This window comes from Hydra vulgaris, chromosome 01, assembly GCF_038396675.1.
Source record: "Hydra vulgaris chromosome 01, alternate assembly HydraT2T_AEP".
Taxonomy (NCBI): domain Eukaryota; kingdom Metazoa; phylum Cnidaria; class Hydrozoa; order Anthoathecata; family Hydridae; genus Hydra; species Hydra vulgaris.
Genome location: NC_088920.1, coordinates 26,521,613 through 26,546,071, shown reverse-complemented (window position 1 = coordinate 26,546,071; position 24,459 = coordinate 26,521,613). Strand labels below are relative to the sequence as shown.

The following is a 24,459-nucleotide window of genomic DNA, read 5'->3' as shown; positions in this document are numbered from 1 at the left end:
GTCTTGGCTTATAGTAAATTTTAAAAGCAGTGTTTTCAATAAATTAAACTACCAATTAATTATTTTTAACAAATAGAATGTAGCATCCTATTATGATGATTGGGTAGTGAATCAATTTAACTATATTTATGTTTAATTTGTGAAAACCAAATAAAATTTCAATTAAAAAAGACAAAAACAAACCAAATACAAACAATAGTATATTATAAAAAATAGAAAATTACAAATTAAAAAAAATAAAAAAAAGTCACCGAAGAAAAAACGGCAACAAAAAAGTTATAAATACCTTCACTGATAGAAGACATTTACAACCTTTTGGTTGCTGTTTTTTCTTCGGTGTCTCCCAACACCCCGGTATGGATGAGCCCTCCATTTGAAGGATGGCTCATCCATACCGCCATTACTTTGCCACTTATTGAAGGACCTCTCCGAGAGAGGCCCTGGGTGTTGGGAGCGATATCTTTTGTATTCCTCAAATGTTAACGACTCTAAAATTACAAATAGAAGGATATAATAAAATTTAAAAATATTTACAATTTTTTTTTAATCAAAATATAAAGCATAACCTCACCATTTTCACAGGATGAAGAGGATACTAAAAATAAATTAAAAAAAAGTAAATTAAAAAAAGTTAAACTTGTGAGAAATTTAATTTTAATTAAAATATGAGTAAAATGCAAACAGTTTAAAAATGTCATATTTATATTAAATAATTCTTTCACCTATTGCACATATTTCTCCGTAAAAAATATATAAAATTTAAAACACAGCTCTACCAGTTATGCTTCTACCAGACACTAAAGACAAAAAATATACCTCAGAATAATTGATAGAATTATATTTACATATAAATAAATATTTAACTATAATTTTTTTTACCTATTCCCCTCATTTCTTCCATGAAGTTGTTTAAAGAAAGATAAAAGATAACTGAAGCTAAAACTAATTAAAACTAAACTAAAATTAACTATAAACTAAACCAAAACTAAAAAAAACTTTAAATTTTAATATCTGTACCTCAGAAGACAAAGGTTGGTTATCCAGTTTTTTGTGAAAATGAGTTATGTAAGACCTTTTTAATTTTTTCAGTATCTACATAGGTATAAAGACTGTTTTCCTGCAACAATGTGAAACAAAGTTTGGTCAATATAAAGGGTCTGGTGTCCCCACAATGTTCAAAAAAAAAACGTCTGTAGTTCAGAAATGACTTTTCACTTTTTTTATTTAACTTTTTATTTTTGTAAAAATAATATTTCATGTGCCTCAAAACAAATTAAATAAGACAAATTAAATAAAACATAAATTTAACCATCAAGAATAAAAAAGCCAATAAAGACTAATTATTTTACTATTTACTCACTACAGATATAAATGCTTTATTTAACTATACTAATCACATAATTTATACTTAGTTTTTTTTCCAACTCTCCTAAAAGAAAAAAGAAAATAAAGCTTTAGTACTTGAAGTTTTAAAATTACAGTTACAGTACAAATAAACAAATTTCTATTAACAATTATTTTAATAGCAAAAACACTGACTTATTTCAGTCTTCAATTCTGTGTCTAAACAATAAAAGCACTTAAATGTATAGACGTTAAAATATCTACTTAACTTTTTAAAAATAAATTCACTAAACTAATGTAACTAATACCTTTATTAGCTCTCTCTTGATCAACTAAAGAAAATAAATTTTAATTTAAGTAACTTGAGGTAAAATAATAAGAAGCTGTCTTACTGAGAATTTTAAATTTCTTCTCTATTATTGACAATATAATTTTAAGTGTTACCTTAGTTAAGCCCAAGAACTATAAGTTCTTGGGCTTATTGTGTAAAAATATAAAAACCTACTCTTTTACTTTTAAGTCAACAACAATATTTTAAAAAACATTTTAGTTACTTTATAAAAAAATAAAAATCCTTTTAAACATACTACCTCTCTCTTCATTGTTGTCAACTAAACAGAAAAAGAAACAAACAACTAATAGTAAATTTTCCCTTTGGTGGTAGGTTATTAAATAGATTAAATAGATCAAAGATCTATAATCTGCTCTAACAGTCTACAACATTATCATTAAACTATAACTATTTTCGACAACCTGGTGTAATTTAACATTGATATATTTTTTTCAAATGACAAAAATTATTAAAGTATATTATATAGACATAGAACAAATGTAGTGATAGTGGATTTAATCCAAAAATAGAAAGAACCTTTAGAAAAAAGCTTACTGCTTTTAAATCTACAAAAATTTCCAACTTACATTTTTTTAACTACATTTATCTATAATAAAATATGAATTAATGAGTTACCATTATTAAAGTTGATCCAGAAGCAACTAAAATAAATTATCAAATAAAAAGTTTATATATATAATCTTGACAATAATGTTGAAATAAACAATATTTATTGCTTGAAAAGTTAAGTAACAAATGTAATTCAAGTATATTAAAGTAAATGTACGAAGTTACCTGTTGTGGCTGGTGCAACTGAAGTTATAACTAAATAAAAAAATATTAAATAAAAAAGCTATTTTATCTATCTTATCTATTTTATCCTGATGATTATGTTTAAATAAACAATATTTATTGATTCTTTTTAAAACAAATTAAAAAACATTACTATTTGCTGTAAAATAAAATAAAAGACATTACTATTTGCACCAACTAATGATGCTACAACACCTAAATGACAAAATTCATTAAAATATTTAAAACATATTCAATGCTTTAAAAGAATATTCAAAAGATGTTTTTAAATCTACAAAATCTAAGTCCTTACTGAGTTCTACCTGTCTGTCTAAAAATAAAAATTGAGATAAAATTATATACAATAAAATTGCTAATGCTACATTTGTACTCAAATAAAATCTAAATGATAAAACTTACTTAAGTCGCTGTCAGCTAGCCTGTCTAAAAAAAAATTTGTATTCTCATTAATCCTAATACCCTAATTTATAATCTATAAATAAACTTACTAATATAAACCATAAATAAACTTGAACTAATATAAACCATAAATAAACTACTATATACTAAATAAACTAATATAAACTATAAATAAACTACTATACACTATATACTTACTAAAAAGGCCTTCAGCTCCTTCTAACTGCTCTAAAAAATTGAAACAATACTTGCTTAAAATGATCTAAAAAGACTGAAGACAAAACTGAAACACTTTACTAAAAAAGAAATCTTGTACTAAAAAAAATTTTTTTACCAGTCATTTTAGTTTTAACTTCTTCTAATAAAAAAAACAGAAAAATAAAAACAACGAACAACAAACAAATTTTAGTTTTTAAACAATGAACAACATCAGTTCCACTTGAAACTAAAAATCAAATAGAATGTAGCATCCTAGAAAGTAGCATCGCTTTTAGAAAAGCCTAGAAAGTTCTTTATTAAAAAAGAAAGTGAAACGACACTAACACTATTGAATTACAGTATTCATATTTAAAAGATTAGATAAATTACAGCATTCATGTTTAGATTGTACTAAAAAAACTATTTTACCAGACATTTTATTTCTAACTTCTTCTAAAAAATGAAAACAGGCTATAAAAATTAGAATAATAAAAACAACCAACAACAAACAAACGATTATTCAAATTTTTGTTTTAAACAATCAACAACATCAACTCTGCTTGAGAATAAAAGTACATCATCTCAAATTCGCAAGCTGACTTAACTTAAAAGACCGCATGGAAAAAGTAACCGCGCATAAAAAAGTCTAGAAACTTCTTAAAAACTAAGAAATAGTGTATTTTACAGAATACAGAACCGTAAACAACAATACGAACAATAGGCGAAACATTATGCGTAACTATGCGCACTATTCATTACCGTATTAATATATATATATATATATATATATATATATATATATATATATATATGTATATATATATATATATATATATATATATATATATATATATATATATATATATATATATATATATATATATATATATATATATATATATATATATATGTATATATATATATATATATATATGTATATATATATATATATATATATATATATATATATAGTATATATATAATATATATAATGTATATACAAATATATTTTATCATATATAAAATTTAAAAGATATATATATATATATTTATATATATATAAATATGTATATATATATATATGTATATATATATCGAATCTGTATATATATATGAAACATTTTAATTTTATCAGTTTTGAAGAACTTTTGTTTGTTTTTTTGTTGTTATTGTTATTTGTTTTTTTATTCTTGTGTATTGTTCATTTGCCATTGTAGTTCACATTATTATATGTTTTAGGGTATTGTTTGCATTGGTATATATTTTTTTTAGTTTTTATGTTATTTGGAATTTTTTTAAATGTATATAATTTTAAAGCTGTATATGTAACTTTATGTGTATTTATATGTACGTATGTGATTGTATCTACGCATGTATGTATTTATATGCAAATATGTGTGTATCTATGCATGTGGGTAATATATCTTTATATTTATGTTTATTTATGCATGTAACAATATTAAATTTTTTCAATTTTTTAATGCTTTTTTGTTTTTCTTTTTTTTATCATTAATTCTATCATACTTTTGTTATGTTTTCTGTTATACTATAATTTCTTTTAATTTTAATTTTAAAATTGACAATACAGTTTACTGTATTTTAATATTACAGACAGTAGTACTTGGAGAACACATATCTGATTGCCCTCACCTTACTAGTGGTGTACCACAAGGCTCAGTTTTAGGCCCAATACTTTTCTTAATTTACATCAACGATTTGCCTGACAGTTTAAAATGTGTCTGTGAACTATATACAGATGATTGTAAGTTAATGAATTAGCTACGAGTAAAATGTATTCCCAATGATACCACTATCATTCAAGCTGATTTAAATAAAAACACTGAATGGACAAAAGTTTGGTTAATAAAGCTGAACCTAGAAAATTGTAAAGTTATGCAAGAAACAGCCCACACTCAAACTATTCACTTTAAGATACAACTAATTATTTAAATTACGATTTGGAAAAATCAGATGTAGAAAATAATCTTGGTATATTCGTTTCAAGTGATGCTAAATATTTTCATCAAGTTATCCATGCTAGTATTAAAGTTAACAGAACGCTCAATATGTTGAAGAAAACGTTTATATCAAGAGACTTAGTGTTTTGGACCATATCATACAAAACATATGTCAGACCTAACGTGGAATATGCAATCAGTTCATGGTCACCCTACAAAACTAAAAATATAAAGATTATTGAGAAAATTCAAACACGATCTACTAAAGTCCCAACTATATGCAAACATCTTGGTTACACAGAGAGGTGCATTATGTTTTAAGTTCGAAAACAAGAGGATTGTAGAATAAAAGGAGACTTAATTTGAAATTTTAAAATCGATAAAGGTCTTACCATCCATAAATGGCACACTAAACCTGTCATTCGTTCTGCTCGATGCGGTAAACGAGAATAACTTGTACGCAAATTTAACAGAAATTGTGATCCACGATTTCATTTTTTTTGTAATCGTGTTGCTAAGCATTGGAATGCACTCAATGATGCAATAACTAACTGTTCTTCAACGAATGAATTCAAACGATTGTTTGACAACTCAATAGATAGTTGCCTTTAGTCAGGCATTGTCTTAATAGGATCTGTATACTATTTGCAATATCTATATTGCATTTATATATGTATATATATATATATATATATATATATATATATATATATATATATATATATATATATATATATATATATATATATATATATACATATATATATATATATATATATATATATATATATATATATATATACATATATATATATATATATATATATATATATATATATATATAATATATATATATATATATATATATATATATATATATATATATATATACAGGGTGCGTAAAAAGTTCCCGCACTCAGTATTTACGACGTAAAAACACGTCGAACTATCATAATGTGCCAAAAATTTAAATATTTATTCTTGATAACATACTAAACAACAAAAACAAGTCAGTTCTCAAAAGGTCCTCCTTTCGTCTTGATACACGCCCTGAGGCGCTTGCGGAATGCTTCAACCGCTACGGACACCAAATCATCGTCAAGAGTGGCCCATTCATTTTCGATTGCTTGCCGTAGAGAGTTCAAATTTGGATGACGAACAGTTCCAACCTTGGCCTTCATAATTCCCCAGATGGAATAGTCGAGGGGATTAAGATCCGGGCTACTCGGAGGCCACTCTTCTCGTGTGATGAAACCCAGAAAATTGGCACCAATCCTGGACGACCGTTGCTTTGTGGGCTAGGCGGAATCCTGTTGAAACGTCCAAAACCGCTGTCCGAAACATGAATTGGTTCAATTTAATATCTCTGTTGTCAAAAAACTATCCAGATAGTTTTGAGCTCTGATTTTCACTCCTTGATTGACAAAAACGAATGGCATCTTGCCGTCTCCCGTAATCGCTCCGAAAACCATCACTGCTTGGGGTTGAGCTGTCTTTGTAGCAATTCGACCTTTCTGGTTTGCTTCTTGAACGTTTTCAGCGATTATCCGGTCATTCTGATGGTTCACGAACTGCTCGACAGTGAAGAGACACTCGTCCGTGAAGAGAATCATCGAGGCGTTCGCCGGCTTGTTGAATCGCTTGAGAAGCTCCTCGCAACGGGCCAAACGAGTGGCTTTCATCTGATCAGTAAGTCTGTGAGCTTTTTGAATTTTGTACGGGTATTATCTAAGCTTTTTGTGGACGATTTGCCGAACTAAACTTTCCGAAATCCATTCATCCTTGGCCATTTGTCTCATCGATCGTTTTGGGTTGTACCGAATCTTGTCGCGAATTTTTTTGACAATTTTACCCGAAACTGCAGCTTTTGGTCTTCCAGAACGTCGAAGATCATCAATGGAACCAGTTTCTTTAAGTCGCTTCAAGCAATCGTCAACAGTGCGCCGCGGAACATTTAGAAGACGAGTGATCGCCGATTCTTTCTTTTTCTCTTTAGCTAGCCTCTCGATCGCCGGCCGCAAATCTCTTGATTTTCATATTCATTTTAAAGCTAGTTACTTTTTCTTAAATAAATAAAAAAAATTAATTTGATATCATTTTACAGTTTTTTTTATTAAACTAAAACCAAACATACTTGATAAAAATTCTGCAATTGTTTAAACTTTCGTGAATTGTTGTATATATATGTGTGTGTGTGCGTGATGTGAGTTTAATACTAACATCAAACTCAATACGCAACTTGTTATACACATTTTTTTGTGTATAATACTCAATATGCAACTTACTATTGAGTTTAATAATTCATAAGCAACTCATCATGTACATAAATATATGTAACTTTTTCATTGTAAAGTATATTTCCATTCTAAAAATAAATTATAGTTTAAAAATTGTAATTTCAACTCATAAATGAAAGAATTTACAAACAAATGAAGCAAATATTCTTCATTTGTTTGTAATTTGGTTTGTTAGTATAGTTAAGTATATTAAAAAATGCACAATTTAATAATGTTTCTTCTGTAATGTTGCTGGCTCTTTTTCAATAAACTAGACTGCATATGCTAAAACATTCTTCATATACAGAGAATGTTTGTATATTATAAAACATAAGACGCAAATTATAAAGATACGGCAATTCTCTTCTTCTATCAAACCAAATTTCATTATAATGAGTTTTGTTGGTAAAATTATGGTCTTATTTCATTTTTAACAAATGGAAACTTGGTACCAAATTTACAATATGTATGGAATTTTCCTTAATCAAAAGTGTAAACTTACCTGCTAGGAGAATTAATAATAAATAGAGTTTATTCTCTGCTTGAGCAACTGGACATTTTACTGTTTCAAAACAATAATGTTTGATATTCTATTTAAAAACAAATCAACATTAAAAAGCTTGATGGCTAACAAGTGAAATTTGTGTTTGTTAATTTTTTTTTTTGTTGTTAAAAAATTATTTTTTTTTTGTCTGATGAATCTGTTTCGCAAATGAAAAAAGCAATAACAAAACAGTTTTCAATCATTTGCATAACTTCACGGTATTTCGTATAGAAATGTTAAACTTGTGGTTTGCACATGCAAATTGAGAGACTTTTCTGCTGCCGACATTAAACTCTAATTGATCAATATTACTATGATCCCCAAACTCAAAATTGTCACCATCATCAACTCTAGTAGCATCAGTCTCAGCATTAATCTCGATAGTTTGACATTTAATACCATTTGGATTTTCTTCAGTAAGCAATTCGTTTATTTCAGGATCAATTTTGTTTTCAGGTGAAATTTTCAGTTCCTGATCATTCTAATTGCTATCATCAAGAAAATTTTTCTTTAACCCAATTTTCTAAGTCAGAATATAATGTTCGAGGATTTAAGAAATGCTTTACCAACATTGCTCACATTTACGATCATTGCTCAACCATCAACTTTAGATTTATTGGAATCATATAAATTTAATATTTGTTCCAAAACCAAAATAATATTTTCAGCATTATGTAGGCCATTCGATCATGGAAGACCAAGAACTATTAGTTATTTAAAATCGGCAAAAGTAACCAGGCAACATAAGGCAAAAAAATCAGCCAAAATACATCTATCCCAGATTTCACCTAATAATGTAACAGTTTTAGCTTTTTTAAAGTAATTCATAATTTTTCTTTTCAACTACCTTAGGAATAATACTATAGATAAAAAACTTTTAACATGGTATATGAATTTTAAAATCAAAGTTATATTACTTGCTTACTATAGATTGAAAGATAATTGTTTACATCTAATTTTTTTATTAGCATTTTTTTATCGAATTATTTTAGTTTATATACAAGTTGCGTATTGAATATAATGTTAGGATTAAACTCAATACACTGTACCAAAAAAATAGTGCGTTCAGATGTATGATATATATATATATATATATATATATATATATATATATATATATATATATATATATATATATATATATATATATATACATATATATATATATATATATATATATATATATATATATATATATATATATATATATATATATATATATATATATATATATATATATATACATAATTATTACAAGTAATAATATAATCTCAGTTTAAATGTTTTTGATCTTGTAATTTTTTTAAATTTCTTTTAGACTCGTTTATTTGTTACAAATGATTTGACATACCTTCCTTATGTTGATCAAATCATTGTTCTATCTGAAAACAAAATTTTAAAGGTATGAATATATTATTATATAAATATCTTATTCAATATTATATTATAGGTAATTTTAATTGTTTACATATTTTAATTTAAATAAGGAGGGTTGCTACCAATGTTGTTAGTAGTTGCAATTCTAAATATGTTATTTATTCAAATGATATTAAATTATTCAAAAGAATATAAAAATAGGTATAAAGCTATCTCTGGTAAGATATACGGTTACACACTTTGTATGATCACACACACAGTATTTCGTTTTGACAACTTGGCCACAGCACGTTGCATGTTTTGATAATTTGCGTGTTTTAAAATTGCACATAAAGAAATAAAAAGCAGAGAAAACTAACAATAAGCAAGCCATAAAGCAATAAAAATAAAAGCATAAAATTAAAATGTTTTTTAATTTTGAAGCGTCTCAATTTAAAGTTTAATCTAATAAATGATTTAAAAGTGTCTCAGTTAATTATTTAAGCTATAATTATTATATTTATTAACCAAAATAATTATAGTAACTATTGTATACTATATAATAATAATTATAATAACTAATTACAAAAATATTATATATTATATTATTATATATTATACAATATTCAAATTAAATCAAATAAGAATTAAATATTATTAAAATACTAAATATTTAAAATAACTAATAATAGTAATAATAATAATAATAATAATGAAATTAAAAATAATTATTAATAATTTAATTAACAACTAAAATCATATAATTAACAATTAATAATAGTTTATTTAATAATCAATAATAATATAATTATTAAAAAAAAATCATTTAATTAATAATTAAATACAATTTAATTATTAACTAACAATAATTTAATTAATAATAATTTAATTAATAAATAATAATAATCAATAATATTATAAAGTAATTATTATCAATATTTAATTATTAATTAACAATAATTTATTTAACAATTAATAATGATTTAATTGATATTGATTTACAACAATTAAATAATAATAAAATATTAAAACTTAATAAAAAATTATTTTATAAGTTTAATTTATTCATTAATTTATTTAACCAAACTTTAAATATTGCAATTTTAATTATAGTTTTACGATAAGTTAGGTGTCACTTATATAGTTAAAAACGAATCAAAGAAGTGACCCTTAATTAAAATAAACAAATAATAAACTCAACAATGACAATATTATTAAATAATGCAAAACAAAAATTTACATAATTAAAAGAAAAAAAAAACAATGAAATTATAAAATACACCTAATAATCTTAATAATACTGTTAAAATAATATGTGATAATAATATGTAATAACACAATATATAATAACAATTATCAAGTTTACATAACAATAAGAGTAATGCAATATTAAATAATATTAATAATAATAATAATTATAAAAATGACAAAGATAGTTATAATAATAACAATTTGAATCTTGCAATAATATTGTGACTGTTATAAAATTTCATCGTCTGATACAAAAAAACACGTAACAAACAAAAACACAACACAAAAAAAGCAACAAAGACTATAAAGTGTTTAAAATGAATGTACAATATTGAAATGAAAGAGAGTGTAAGAAAGAGAGAAAAAAATAAAATTAAAAACATATCACATGATAAAATAGTAGTTGAAAATAATAAATATAGTAAGTATCATTTCGCATAATATTTACGATGTATAGACACAAACTAATTAAAATCATGATTAATCATGAGTGTTTGTTTCTTTATAAAATATAACAGTTATATAAGTTTATAATATGTAAATAATAATATATATTATAAACTTATATAACTTTTGGTGTTATTTTGAAGAATAACAGAAATGTCTAAAAAGTTAATGATGTTATAAATATTTACTTTTTTTCAACTAATTCAATGCCAGAGTCAATTGTGAAAATAATTGACTTGTTTAATTCAGAAAGTGACAATTTAAATTTTTCTACATCTAGATGTTTAGGCCATATGTTAAAACCATCATCTAAAGAAGTACTGTTCAACTTTTTGAACTATGTCCTTCAAAAAAACCCTTGTAAAACTTTAGAAAAAAAGTATAGCTTCTTCTTAATAGCATATCGAAAGACATCTATAGTCTAATGCAAACTCTGTCCCAATGGTTTTACCTGTAATTTAGTGAAATAATTGGTTATTGAAGAGAATATTATTGTTTTCTTTAGCAAAGGATGCTGATTCTATAATGAAATTAGTAGTAGTTTGTTCACGTGTTAGGTTTTTATGTTTTTCACCCCATAGTTTTAATGCTTTTAATCCAAGGTCATGGGATATTGTGGTGTAAAGGTTAACAATGTCACACATTAATATAATACTGTTTAAGTCTACTTTTCTTGTAACTGTTCTTTAAAAATCCCAATCATCTTTTACAAAATTTTTTTGTTTCCGTACATTAGGAGTTGGAATTAAATTTAGAAATTGGCTTAAATGTGATGTAGGTGAGTCAATTCATACAATAATAGATCGACCTTTTAGATCGTGTGGTGGTTGCATTTCAATAAGTAGAGAGATTCTTGGACTTTTTTAATTATTTCTTTACACTTGTAAATATTGGGAGTTACATAAAAATTGCTTAATTTCCATTCAAATTTTGTATTGGTTTAATTATGTTGGTAATAGATATTGAGGGGCATTATCATCAAAGAATATTGCATTTCCTGCCGGCAGCAGTTTTAAAACCATTGGATGCATTTCACCCGATAAAATGCCTAAATAAAACTGATAATTGATTCTTTGGAGGAGAGAAACAATTGGAATGGCAAATTACTAAGAACTTGAAGAATGAAGAATTTACTAGGAGTAATGTCAAAGTTTGGTTTCTCATATTTCAGTTGTGCTTTCAGGGCGTTGTACTTTCCAGACATTTTAGATTTATTGCCATATGATTGAACATGAGTATCTTTAATGGTTAAGCCACACCTGTTTAATTTTATCTTGACTGCATCTGCCATAGCCTTTCCATTATGCTCACAATAAAATTCAAACCCAATAAATCCTTCTTTTACAACAGCTTCCTTGCTCATATATTGAATAACTAATGTAATTTGGTCACAGTGGACAAGCAGTGAAAAGTAATTAGCTCTTGACGCTTTTATTGTAGTTTTTCCAAAATAACACTGAACTGCTTTAGCGTGCTGTTTGTTTTGCTCATGCCTCTGTATAGAAAGCTGTCCATGTGACCAGTCATCGAACTCAGTTATAAATTTGTTATCTGAATTGTGAAGAAGCAAGCAGAAGAAAAAGTATATATTTTCAGTGGAGGGTGAATAAATAAGCCTCTTTTGAACTTCATTGTTTTTCCACTTCAAAGAAAAATTGTTAAGAGAGCAGCATTTTAAACACTTTTCATTTGTCTTTAACATCTTGATTTCTTTTTTAGAAATTTAGAAGCTCTTTGCTTTTTTCAAATCCCACGACTATGTGGATCAGATTGATATGTTTACAAACTTGGCTTAAGCAAAAAAATAACTATGCAGTTTAAATCCACAACAAAAATTAATAATACATTAAACAATAATAATAATAATAATAATAATAATAATAATAATAACAATAATAATAACAATAACAATAACAATAACAACAATAACAATAAAAATAATATCAACAGTAATAATAATAATAGCAGTATTAACAAAAACTTAAGTATTCTTTTTCTGTCTGTTTCTATAAAAATAAGAATCTTAATTTATAATTCATAACTGTCGCAAAAAGTAGTAATAAATATAATAAAACTAATATTATTTAAAAATTTTGGCATATAAATTTGCCGAATGGTCTTACACGACCAGTGAACGTCTGACGGAAAAATGATGTTAATTTGAATAGAGTAGAATTATTTTTCGAACAAAGTATATTGCGACAGTTGTCAAGACAAAAACAAAGATTACTAGAAGAATATTTAAAAAAATATTATTATAATGACAAAAATAAGACAGACACAGAAGCAGTACTTACAATAATAAAAAATTAAAAATTAATTTTTCAATAAAAACTTAAGATGAACAAAGATATACAACAAATATATCACCAAACAAAAACAAACAAAGCGAATTGAAAAAAAAACATGCTAATTCGTAAACATAATTTGTGTAGTGATTAAGTAATAAACATCTCCTCAGAGTCGCGTGTATTATTACTGGCATTTTGATGAGGATCAGTACTAATAACTAGTATATCCCGTCAAACAAACGACATCGCCACTTATGCTTTACCCCTCAACTTTAACAAAAACTAGAAATAAGTGTAATAAAACTAATATTTGAAAAATTATATATAAAATACTTTAATATATTCCTATATATATCTAAAGTTTGTATTTTATATCATAATGTTGCATTTACATATTTCAAAATAAAGTTGTAAAACTTCTGTTTAATAATTTAGCATTTCTAGTTAAATAAACCTTTTGATTTAGTAAACTTTGTAATCAAATTATAAAATAAAAGTTTTACAAAGCATAATTATACAATCTTATTTTATATTTACGCTTTTAAATAACTGTTTTGATTTATTTTCCATAAGTTTTTTATTAAAATAATATTTTCATATTTTAACCACTTAAATTGTTAAATTTATCATTAAAACCACTTTTTTTTGAAAAATCCACTGAAGTTACAGTAGCTTTGGTATTATAAATGATTTTAAATTTAAAGAAAAAATAAGTTAAATAGCTTTTAAGGTTCTTTATGTTCTTTAACCCGATCTTTTTAAATTAAGCTTCTGATATCAAAGAAACTTGGTATCAAAGAACCCTACTATCAAAAATGATACTTTTTCTCAGTAAATACATGACTAGATTTTACTAAAAACCCTTGATTAACATAAAAAGTAAAATTATTAAAAACAAACACAAAAACAAACAACAAAAACAAAAAAATTAAAGTCTTTTTAAAAAGAAGTTTGATTTTCAAAATGATAATTTTGAAATGAACAATGTTGAACCGCAAGGATATATTTAGTATGCACTGTAAGTTTATTTTTTCATTTTTTTAACATTTATTTTAGTGTGGAAGTTATGAAGAACTAATAAATAATAGTGCTAACGCTGATTTTTACAAGGATTTGTACCATGGTGTTTACAATAGAGACCAAGTTGAAAGAACAAATACAGTTGAAAACAATGAAAGTGTGAAGGGTAATATTAAATGACAACTTTATATTTTAGTTAACTTTTTATAATTATATTTTTTGAGTTTTCAGGTTTATTTTTGAGTTTTCAGATTTATTTTGAGTTTTCAGGTTTATTTCAATTTTTTTTTTTTTTTTGTAGACCTCAAAGTTAATTTTGAAGTTGTTAGAAAATTCACTAGTCCGATAAGCAAGATCTCACACTACGTTCTAGCTTTTACAAACTGTGCTTTAGCTGCATTCAGCTTTGACGAGTGTTTAAAAGTGCTTCAAAAAATGAAGCTTAATATAAATATGGGCAACTATTATGATCTTGAAAAAAATGAATTGTATCAAAGAGAAGCTTCAGAAATACTCAAGCGGCGCGAAAAAATTGATTTTTTAAAAGACTCCAATCGAACTAAAGTTCTCATTTCTGATGAGATATTTACGACAGGAAAGGTAGTTTTATAATATGTCTAAATAGTTGTGTTTCTTTGTTTATATACTATTTTATGAGTCAGTGACATTATTTATACACTTTATTATCAGTTAGATAAAATTCCTATATTTTTTTATTTGATAATTTATAAGTTTTTTATTTAATGTTTTTATTTTTTTTTAACTACTCTTAAATAAACACCTGAAACATTGTTCGTTTTATTTAAAATTAATAGTAACAATAAAAAGTTTTGAGCCTATTAAAGTTACCAAAACAAATTATTTGTTGAGATATTAACAAAAGGCACTTGTTGTTTTGGCGTTATATATCCAGTTGAGTGGTTATTATTAACTTCATGAATCTGCACAGTTTTTTTGTTAAAATATCTGGTTTGAATAACAAATTTACATAGCGCAGAGTTCGCTCACCTGTAAATTAATAAATGTATGTTTATGTTGTGTCTGAACCTCTGCCACTGTTTTTATACACACTTAAGTTTCTTTATGTATCTTTTTTCTGTCTGAGCCTCTGGCCAGTGTCGGTACACCCATAAGTTTCTATATGTATGTTTGCGTTCTGCTTAAATCTCTGATGCAGTATAAGTTTAGTAACCGACTAGTAACTTTAGCTTTAAAACCTACGCTCACCCTTATCTCTAATATTCTTTTATATAAAATGTTTCTCCTAATGCATTTCCAAAATTTTTCCATCAATGCTTTAAAGTGCTGCTTACAGGAAGTAACTGGTTTTAACTAAGCTAGGAAGATAAACTCTGACTTAACTTATGATACTTTCTGCCTTAGAGCTCCTGGCTAGAGACGGTGTCTTGATAACAAATAGTTATCTTTGACACGTGTTAACTTCATCTAGCTACTGTCTTGTAGAAGACTCTCTAAGAAAAGACTTTAGGAGTGACCAAATTAATTATGTTGACCAGCCTTGACTCATCTTCACCTATTAGGCTGGCCTAGATGTAAACCTGTGTTACATTTTTTTCTGCCTAGGATGATGAATGTTAGATCTTATTGACTCTTTTCAAAAATCTTCCTGATTTTATTGATAGATTTTTGCTTGTGCCTCTTTGATAGTGGCTATTTGCAACTATTCCTGTTATCTTCTATTGAGGGTACAGCTCTATAATTTTAATGTTTAATGGCATTGAGGCCGGCCGGTTTATCACATCTTCAATTTTTGATTAACGAGGCATTATTGTAGCCTTTTATTATTTACTCCAAATTTTTTCGTATAACTTTAGCTAACTTTAATTTTATGCAATTTAATAAAGGCTGGAAAGTGTTTATCTGCTAACTTTAATAATAATTTTCTCATGTTACGGGAAGCATTTTTCAAAAAAAAAGTGAGATGAAAAAAAAGACACCTTTCTCTTTTTTCTTTATTGTTCTCCTTCTTCCCAAGACTGCACTCTTTTAGATGTAATTTCTGATCAAGTTGACCATGCCCTTTAGCTTTACTTCTCTGCCAATAGATTGTTATTAGTGACTTTAATGCTCATCACACTGAATGGCTTGGGTCTAACACCACTGGCCTGCTGACACATAACTATGCATTGCTCAATCTCCTACTCAGTATTTAAATTTTTTACTTGTTTTCCTGACAACCCTAATCACTTATCTTCACTCCTTGATTTATATTTTGTCTTAGACCCTAGTGATTCTGAAAATACATTGATCTTGTTATTTTATTAGTGACAATCCTTGGGCTAATAAAATTTTTTCTGTGTCCATTAATAAATACTTTTCTTACGTAACCTTCTCGATCCAAGCAATTGAGGAGATTTAATTCCTTTTTGTCGGTTCCAAGTCAAGCCTCCAAATACTCTATGGTTTTTACCTTGTTGTGCAAACTTCTTAATTTTTTATATTTATCTCCATTCTTTACTCCTCACTTAGCAAAGTCTTATCTTGTTTTTATATTTATCCCTGTATGGTCTAGATGCTTTTATTCGTTTAGTTTTTTCCTGCGCTTCAACACTTTATTACTCTCTCCCTTCTTCAGGTTTTCCTGACTCATACAAACTACAACTTTTCAAGTATTTTCTTTTTTATGTATTTAAAACCCTTACCTTAGCTATTCTTACATTAAAACAACTTTTATATCATAATATTATAATATTAATAGCTGACCGGAAAAATATAAGTCTGTGTAAGTCTATTCCACACTGACCTTTTCTTTACTTTTTCTTTATATATATCGTAGCAGTAAAACCCGTAAAATTTAGGTCTTTACCGAACCGAGCATTTCTACAGTTATCTATTTCATGCCAATCATTTCTACTTTTTTACCATATTAACTTTAATATGTTTTAGTAAACCGTTGAAAAATAATTCATTCTAAAAAACTGCTTTAAGAAATAAAAAAACTACTATGCTTAAAAGAGATATTTAAAGTGGTTTGTTTTTCTCCTAAACGTACATCTTAGATAGCCAGTAACTAACTGCGCTGTTTTCAGTATTGTTTCAGAGGGTTCCATTCCTACCCTAAGCTTAATGAATTTTTAAATTTTTCAATCGTGCTTTATATATAGAAAAAAAATCTATATTACAAATAAGACTTTATTGTTAATGTAAAACTTTAAAGTTTTCTCATTATATAAACATACTACACACTAACTTAACTTATGCTAACAACGTTTTCACTTACAGATATTTGTATGTAATGCTATTAAAATGGTGGAACTAAGAAGATGATTTAATTTTAGCAAGCAGAAATTATTAAGAGAGTAGAGAGTCATAACAAATCTAAAATTGGAAATTCAAATTTTCTGCTTGGATGAGGCAATATTTTTCGTTTTTTTTTATATTTTTAAATACAATAACATAAAAACAAAAAATCAAAACAAAGCAGTTTAAGCAAAAAAGATTTGTAATTATCAGAAAAGTTTTCTTATATTACACACGATTCTGTATATAACTTTATATAAGTAGATTTTTCAAACTTACTTTTAACATTTGACTATATATATATTGTTTAAATGCATTAAGTAACTAATTTAAAATAACTTTATTGTTATGCAATAAAGCAACGCTTATTCAAAAAATCCGCTTGAAAAGTGTTAATTAATTGCAATGGGAGAAAAAAGAGACTTATAAAAGGTTTGTTTTTCTATGACATGCACAATTATGATAGCTCAGTGGTTTAATGCGCTATCGTCATTATAGTTTTGGGAAAGTTCTTAACACAATACATTTTCAATCTTTCAATCTGGCCATATATGTTTATAGTTCAAAAATAAATATAGCAAAAAAGATTTTTAATTGTTAAAAAAAGCTTGGAAGGTTTTACAAACAACGGCTTGCTTTCTTTTATATATATACATATATATATATATCGATCCCCAGAACCACAGGGAAACAAATCCAAAAAGTTTGCTATATATTTTGACGTAAGGGTGCTATTGCTTAAAAAGTTATGATTAAATAATATTATCCTAACAGAGATTTTATGCTAACAGCTGATTTTCTAAACATTTCTTCAGTTAATTTAGCTTCATGTCCACATAGTGACTTTTTTACGGCTCCACGTGCTGAAATAGGCAGTTTTCTGCAAAAATGTACTAATGTTAAGACAATTTGGCAAAAAGTAGGAATTTCTTTTGACAATTCTTACATGAGTATCAGGTTATTGTTATATTAAATTGTTTTTAATTTATAGCTTTAGCAATTTTAAAATTGCCTTTATGTAAGTACCTTTTTCAAAAATGCTAGAAAAGGTATATAATGTCAAAAAAACTCTGAAGATGTTATTATGAAAAATAAAACTAAAGATTTAAACGCTAGACAAAAAGATGAAGATTTTTCTAACAACCAAATAGAAACACGAGTTCAAAAAATGTAAGGTTAACATAAAATTTTACAAAAATTTGTAAGAAACAAAACAAAAAGAGAAATAAATTTGTTTTTCAAAGAACAAATGAGTCTATAAGAAAACAGAGACAGTTGGTTTTTGAGAAATTTGAGGAGACAAAAAAATGTTTAGACTTTTGATGATAATATTATCTTCAGCCTATTAGAAAAATTAAAAATACTTTTCTTCTGAAAAAAAAGAGGAAAGATTAAGATTAAAATCCAAACAGCATCATGGTATGGATTAAGTTCAATTGCACTGAGTGCAAATCTTGCTTCACTTATAAGTAACAGCTCTGAAAAGACATATGATTATTATATTTCTAAATGAAGTATTTTATTAGAATAATGCTTTTGACTATAAGTTTTAATAATAAAGTCTTTTTTTATGAAAATTTAGGCTTCTGATTCATTAGGGTTCGAAATTGTCTCAATAAGGATATGTTTCCAAGAAATGACTTCTAGTGTTTCATACAATCAGCAGTTCTTTGTTTAGGTGGCAGAGGGAAAGACATACATTTCTAATGCCTTAACATCATGTCAAGACTATGGCACAGAGAGTTTATTATCTAACTTATGACCTTCTTCATGCCACAATTTAGTAGCTTTTGCCCAAATATAATACCATTGCAAGAGGGAAATCCTAAAATGGCTTCATGTACAGCACTGTTTCATGTTTAATGATTTATTAAAGCTCTTATCGTTGCGACAGCACCTTCATTAGATCCTAAAATTGTTAATGAAATGATGCAAAACTCTGAGTTCTGTCTTGAACCAACAAAAGTTGTATTGAAGTCACTTAAAGAAAAAGTTTGATATTTAAATGAAAAACATAAGGTATTGTGTCTTGCAGATAAATGTTTACCTGTAGATCAGTTACATAAATTAGTTTTAAAATTACCTTAAACAGTTAGGCCTACAAATAATAAGATGGGAAAACTGAGTTCTGAAACTTTTATTGACAATGAAAATAAAATATAAAAAAAAATAAAGATTTCGTTGGTCCAAAAAGCAGGTTGCTCTTTGATTTATTAAAAATAACAAAACATGAAACAGAATGGCTAAAATCAGTTCGTCAAACTGGGATTTATATCCTTGTTATATTAGATTTTAAAATTTATGTTACTGGTCTTCTTATTGTAAGTGACTGTGCAAAATATTTTCAGTTTAAAATACGTGAGAAATTATTTGTGTGCCGCCCCCATAACCTCCCAAATATACATAACAGGTATTTAAATGGGTAACACTGACCATGTTCATTATCTTTTGCAAAAAAACAAAATATAATCTAAAACAAAATGTATTTTTATAATATATCTCTTACGGTATTTTTGAAATACTTGTAGGTGGCCCTGCCTCCTCCATATGTACTAAACTTTTGTACGAATGTATGAATAGTTGTAATTTCGGACTGCTGGGACCAACCATTAGAGTACTTATTTAAAAAATGTATATATTTTCTTTGATACATACATCAAAAGGAACCAAAAGAGTTATTATGGTACTTTTTTTTATTGACTTTGGTGTTTTATAATCTACCCAAATATATATATATATATATATATATATATATATATATATATATATATATATATATATATATATATATATATATATATATATATATATATATATATATACAATTATTTTATAAACATCAATAAATATGAAATTCTCTCCATAATAAATTTATTTTTTTAAAGAAATTTTTGCTGAACTGTTGTGACCAACGTCTTCTGCTTAAAAGTTTTTTGTTTGTTTTTGTTTGTATCTTATTTTTAAAACGGCAGTTCCATTTAATGTCAATGGGATGATTTCATCTTTTTCTGACGTAAGTGCGCCAGAAGTAGTGCTCAAAATTTTGTTGATACATATTGTCCTTCATCTATATTGATATCAATTTGTTGAGGGGCACATTGGTGGTATTGTATTTCAAGTGCCTTATGAACTTTTCTATCAAACAGTTTTGCATCAACTTTTAGTTCTGCAGCTGTCCCAGCTAATTTGTTGAGCACAATGTCTCATGTATGTGGCTAATGCAGATCGTTCTGTTTTATTTCCTATTGCACCTTTTTTGTGTTGCTGCATGCGTGTTTTAATTTGCATTTTTGCTCTACCTATATACTTTTTGTTACAATGACATTTAATAAGATAGACTTCTGGGTGGCTATTCATTTGCAGTTTGGACTTACTTCTTGATTTTAATATTGCCTCTAGGTTGAAGTTTGATTTAAAGACCGTTTTATACCCTGCCTTCCTAAACACCTTACGTATTTTGGGAGACAATATTGCTACTCAAGGTAATGAAATCATTTGATACGAACTGGTAACGTTTTCAATGTTTTTAGTAGTCACTAGTAATTTTTCGTTCTTTCGCTTTATTTCTATAATGATTTTTATGAGATTGGACTGTTTGGAGCTATTTTCGGCAGATACTTGAATAAGAGATCTCAGTTTATTTTCTATATGTTTCTTACTGCATACATTAAATGCTCTTTGTACGAAACCCTTTAATATTCCATTTAAAATTTTTGGGTCATGGTTTGATATTGCCTTAACTTGAATGCTAATGCAGCACTTAATACAGCACTGAAAACCAATCCACTTATTGATTTAAAGTCATTTTTTAGATGCGTAGATGACAGTCATGCTAGCGTACCTAACATTGCCCAGGCTGATCAAAAACAGTACAATAGGAAATAAAAATGAACAGTATGCATTAGTCACACACATGAGACATTGTGCACAAATTAGCTGAGACAGCTGAAGAACTCTAAAAGTTGATGAAAAAAGTTTGATAGGAAAGTTCATTAGGCACTTAAAATACAGTAACACCAATGTGCCCCTTAACAAAATGGTCTCAATTTAGATGATGGACAATATGTTTCAGCAAAATTTTGGACATAAAATAGAACTGTCGTTTTAAAAATAAGATTTTAACAAAAAAAAAAAAAATTTTAATCTGAAGACGTCACAACAATCCAGCGAAAATTTCTTGTAAAAAATAAAATTAGGATCGAGAGAAATTCGTATTTATTGATGTTTATAAAATAATAGTTTACATACTCTCATACATGATGTCTACAAGCAAAATAATATATATATATATATATATATATATATATATATAATATATATATATATATATATATATATATATATATATATATATATATATATATATATATATATAAATTAGTAAAAAACACTTATCTAATTTTTATCTTCTACTTGAAGTTTCACCATTGCTGGATCATCAGGTAGAGTTCTTCCTGATGAACTCTTCCTGTTGATCCAGCAATAGTGAAACTTCAAGTAGAAGATAAAAGTTTGATAAGTGTTTTTTACTGATTTATTATTGCTCTGTTCTTTAAGAACATTGAGCACTCTATTTGTAAAATACACTAACACAATTTACATATATATATATATATATATATATATATATATATATATATATATATATATATATATATATATATATATATATATATATATATATATATATATTTATATATATATATATATGTATATATATATATATATATATATATATATATATATATATATATATATGTATATATATATATATATATATATATATATTATATATATATATATATATATATATATATATATATATATATATATATATATATATATATATATATATATATATATATATGTAAATTGTGTTAGTGTATTTTACAAATAGAGTGCTCAATGATCTTAAAGAACAGAGCAATAATAAATCAGTAAAAAACACTTATCAAACTTTTATCTTCTACTTGAAGTTTCACTATTGCTGGATCAACAGGAAGAGTTCATCAGGAAGAACTCTACCTGATGATCCAGCAATGGTGAAACTTCAAGTAGAAGATAAAAATTAGATAAGTGTTTTTTACTAATTTATATATATATATATATATATATATATATATATATATATATATATATATATATATATATATATATATATATATTATTTTGCTTGTAGACATCATGTATGAGAGTATGTAAACTATTATTTTATAAACATCAATAAATACGAATTTCTCTCGATCCTAATTTTATTTTTTACAAGAAATTTTCGCTGGATTGTTGTATATATAACGTTGTTTTTATGTTTGTATATATAACGTTGTTTTTATTTTTTACCAGGTGAATCAATCTGTATATTGGACCTATGCAAGGTGTGTTGGTATTTTAATAACTATGATATTTCTTTGTTTTGGTTTAATTACAGAAGGATTTTCACTTTCTTCACGTGTATGGTTAGCTGAGTGGAGCTCAGATAAAAATGTTTTAGAAAAAACAAGAAATATGTACTTAGGCATTTATGGAGCCCTTGGTATAGGGCAAGGTTTATCTTCATGGTTACAAGCCTATATAATTTGTTTTGGAGTAACAAACGCATCAAAAGCTCTTCATTACAATCTTCTAACAAATGTTCTTCGATGTCCTATGATTTTTTTTGAGACCACCCCAATGGGAAGAATAGTTAATAGGTTTTCAAAAGATATTAACTTAATTGATGAATCAATTCCCAAAAGTCTTAAATCATTTGTGTCATGTTTGTTGACGTTACTTAGCACCATAGCAATAATATCCTATACTACACCTATATTTTTAGCAATTTTTTTTTTAATTGGAGTGGTATACATTTTAATTCAGGTGAGATATATTAAGACGACTCATCGATAAACATTTTTCATAAAATGTATTAAATACAATTATTATATTACAAAATAAATTTTATGCAACAAAACATTATATACAATAAGTAACTGCGTCACGGCAAATGAAAAAGCTTTTTTTATGTTGCTAGTTTTCTTAAAGTACTTTTGATTTTGATTTTGAAAATTTAATTGTTTTTAATTTCTTCCATTATTTCTTTTTTTGTTTGTTTTTTTAAAAAGTTATTTTAAAGCCTCTAATTTTTATGGTCCTAATATTTAAAGACCTTAATATTTAAAAAAAATTTCATTGATGTGTTAGTCTGGGTCTGAAATAAAACACTTTTAAAGGGATTTTTGAAATAATGTTTGCTTTTAACAAAACTATTTTTAAATTTTTTTTGTTTATTAAAAATATATGTTTATCACCAATTAATTTATATACTTTTAAGCATATTTTCATTATATTACTTGTCAATAAGTTTTATATGAGTAGGTTTATATTTTCTAAAACCTTTTGAAATTTTTAGGTAAAGTCTCTAATATTGCGTGATAATATTAGGGATTTTACTTTAAATGTGAAGGATTGATACCTGCCATGGTTAAAATATCTTTTGGCGTGATATATTTGAAATCAGATTGAGAAGTACTGAGAAAAAAGCACATTGTTTCCTCGGTAACAGAAAAAAAAAATTTTTTTATGTTTTGTGTTGTACATAAAAATAGGGTAGATTTTAATATGTAATTTAAGCATCGGCGTTACCGCACCGGCGGTAAAAAAATTTCGGTAAAATGCGGTAAAATGCGGTAAAACGCGTAATACGCATTTTTACCGCAGTGCGGTAAAAATGCGTATTACGCACTTTTACCGTATGCGGTAAAAATGCGTATTACGCATTTTTACGCTTTCTTGTAACAGAAGACGGTAAAATTGCGTAAAAATGCGTAAAATCGGTAAAAATGCGTAAAAATGCGTAAAATGCGTAAAAATGCGTAAAAACGGTAAAATTGCGTAAATACGGTAAAACTGCGTAAAAGCGGTAAAAATCGGTAATTTCGGTAAATTGTGATAAAAGTTTGTATAAGCGGTAATTATTATGGTAAAAAATTAC

General features: G+C 26.0%; 1 protein-coding gene across 3 annotated transcripts in view; it reads left to right on the top strand.

Annotated features, from left to right (window-relative positions):
• The window catches only part of LOC136075242 (multidrug resistance-associated protein 1-like), a 146,071-nt gene that overhangs the window by 56,057 nt on the left and 65,555 nt on the right, over positions 1–24,459 (top strand). For all 3 annotated transcript variants that reach the window (XM_065787784.1, XM_065787785.1, XM_065787786.1), the window contains 4 exons: positions 9,182–9,265; positions 14,265–14,394; positions 14,530–14,828; positions 22,833–23,345. In XM_065787784.1, the coding sequence (XP_065643856.1) occupies positions 9,182–9,265; positions 14,265–14,394; positions 14,530–14,828; positions 22,833–23,345 (1,026 nt within the window). The remainder of the gene's footprint in view (positions 1–9,181; positions 9,266–14,264; positions 14,395–14,529; positions 14,829–22,832; positions 23,346–24,459) is intronic.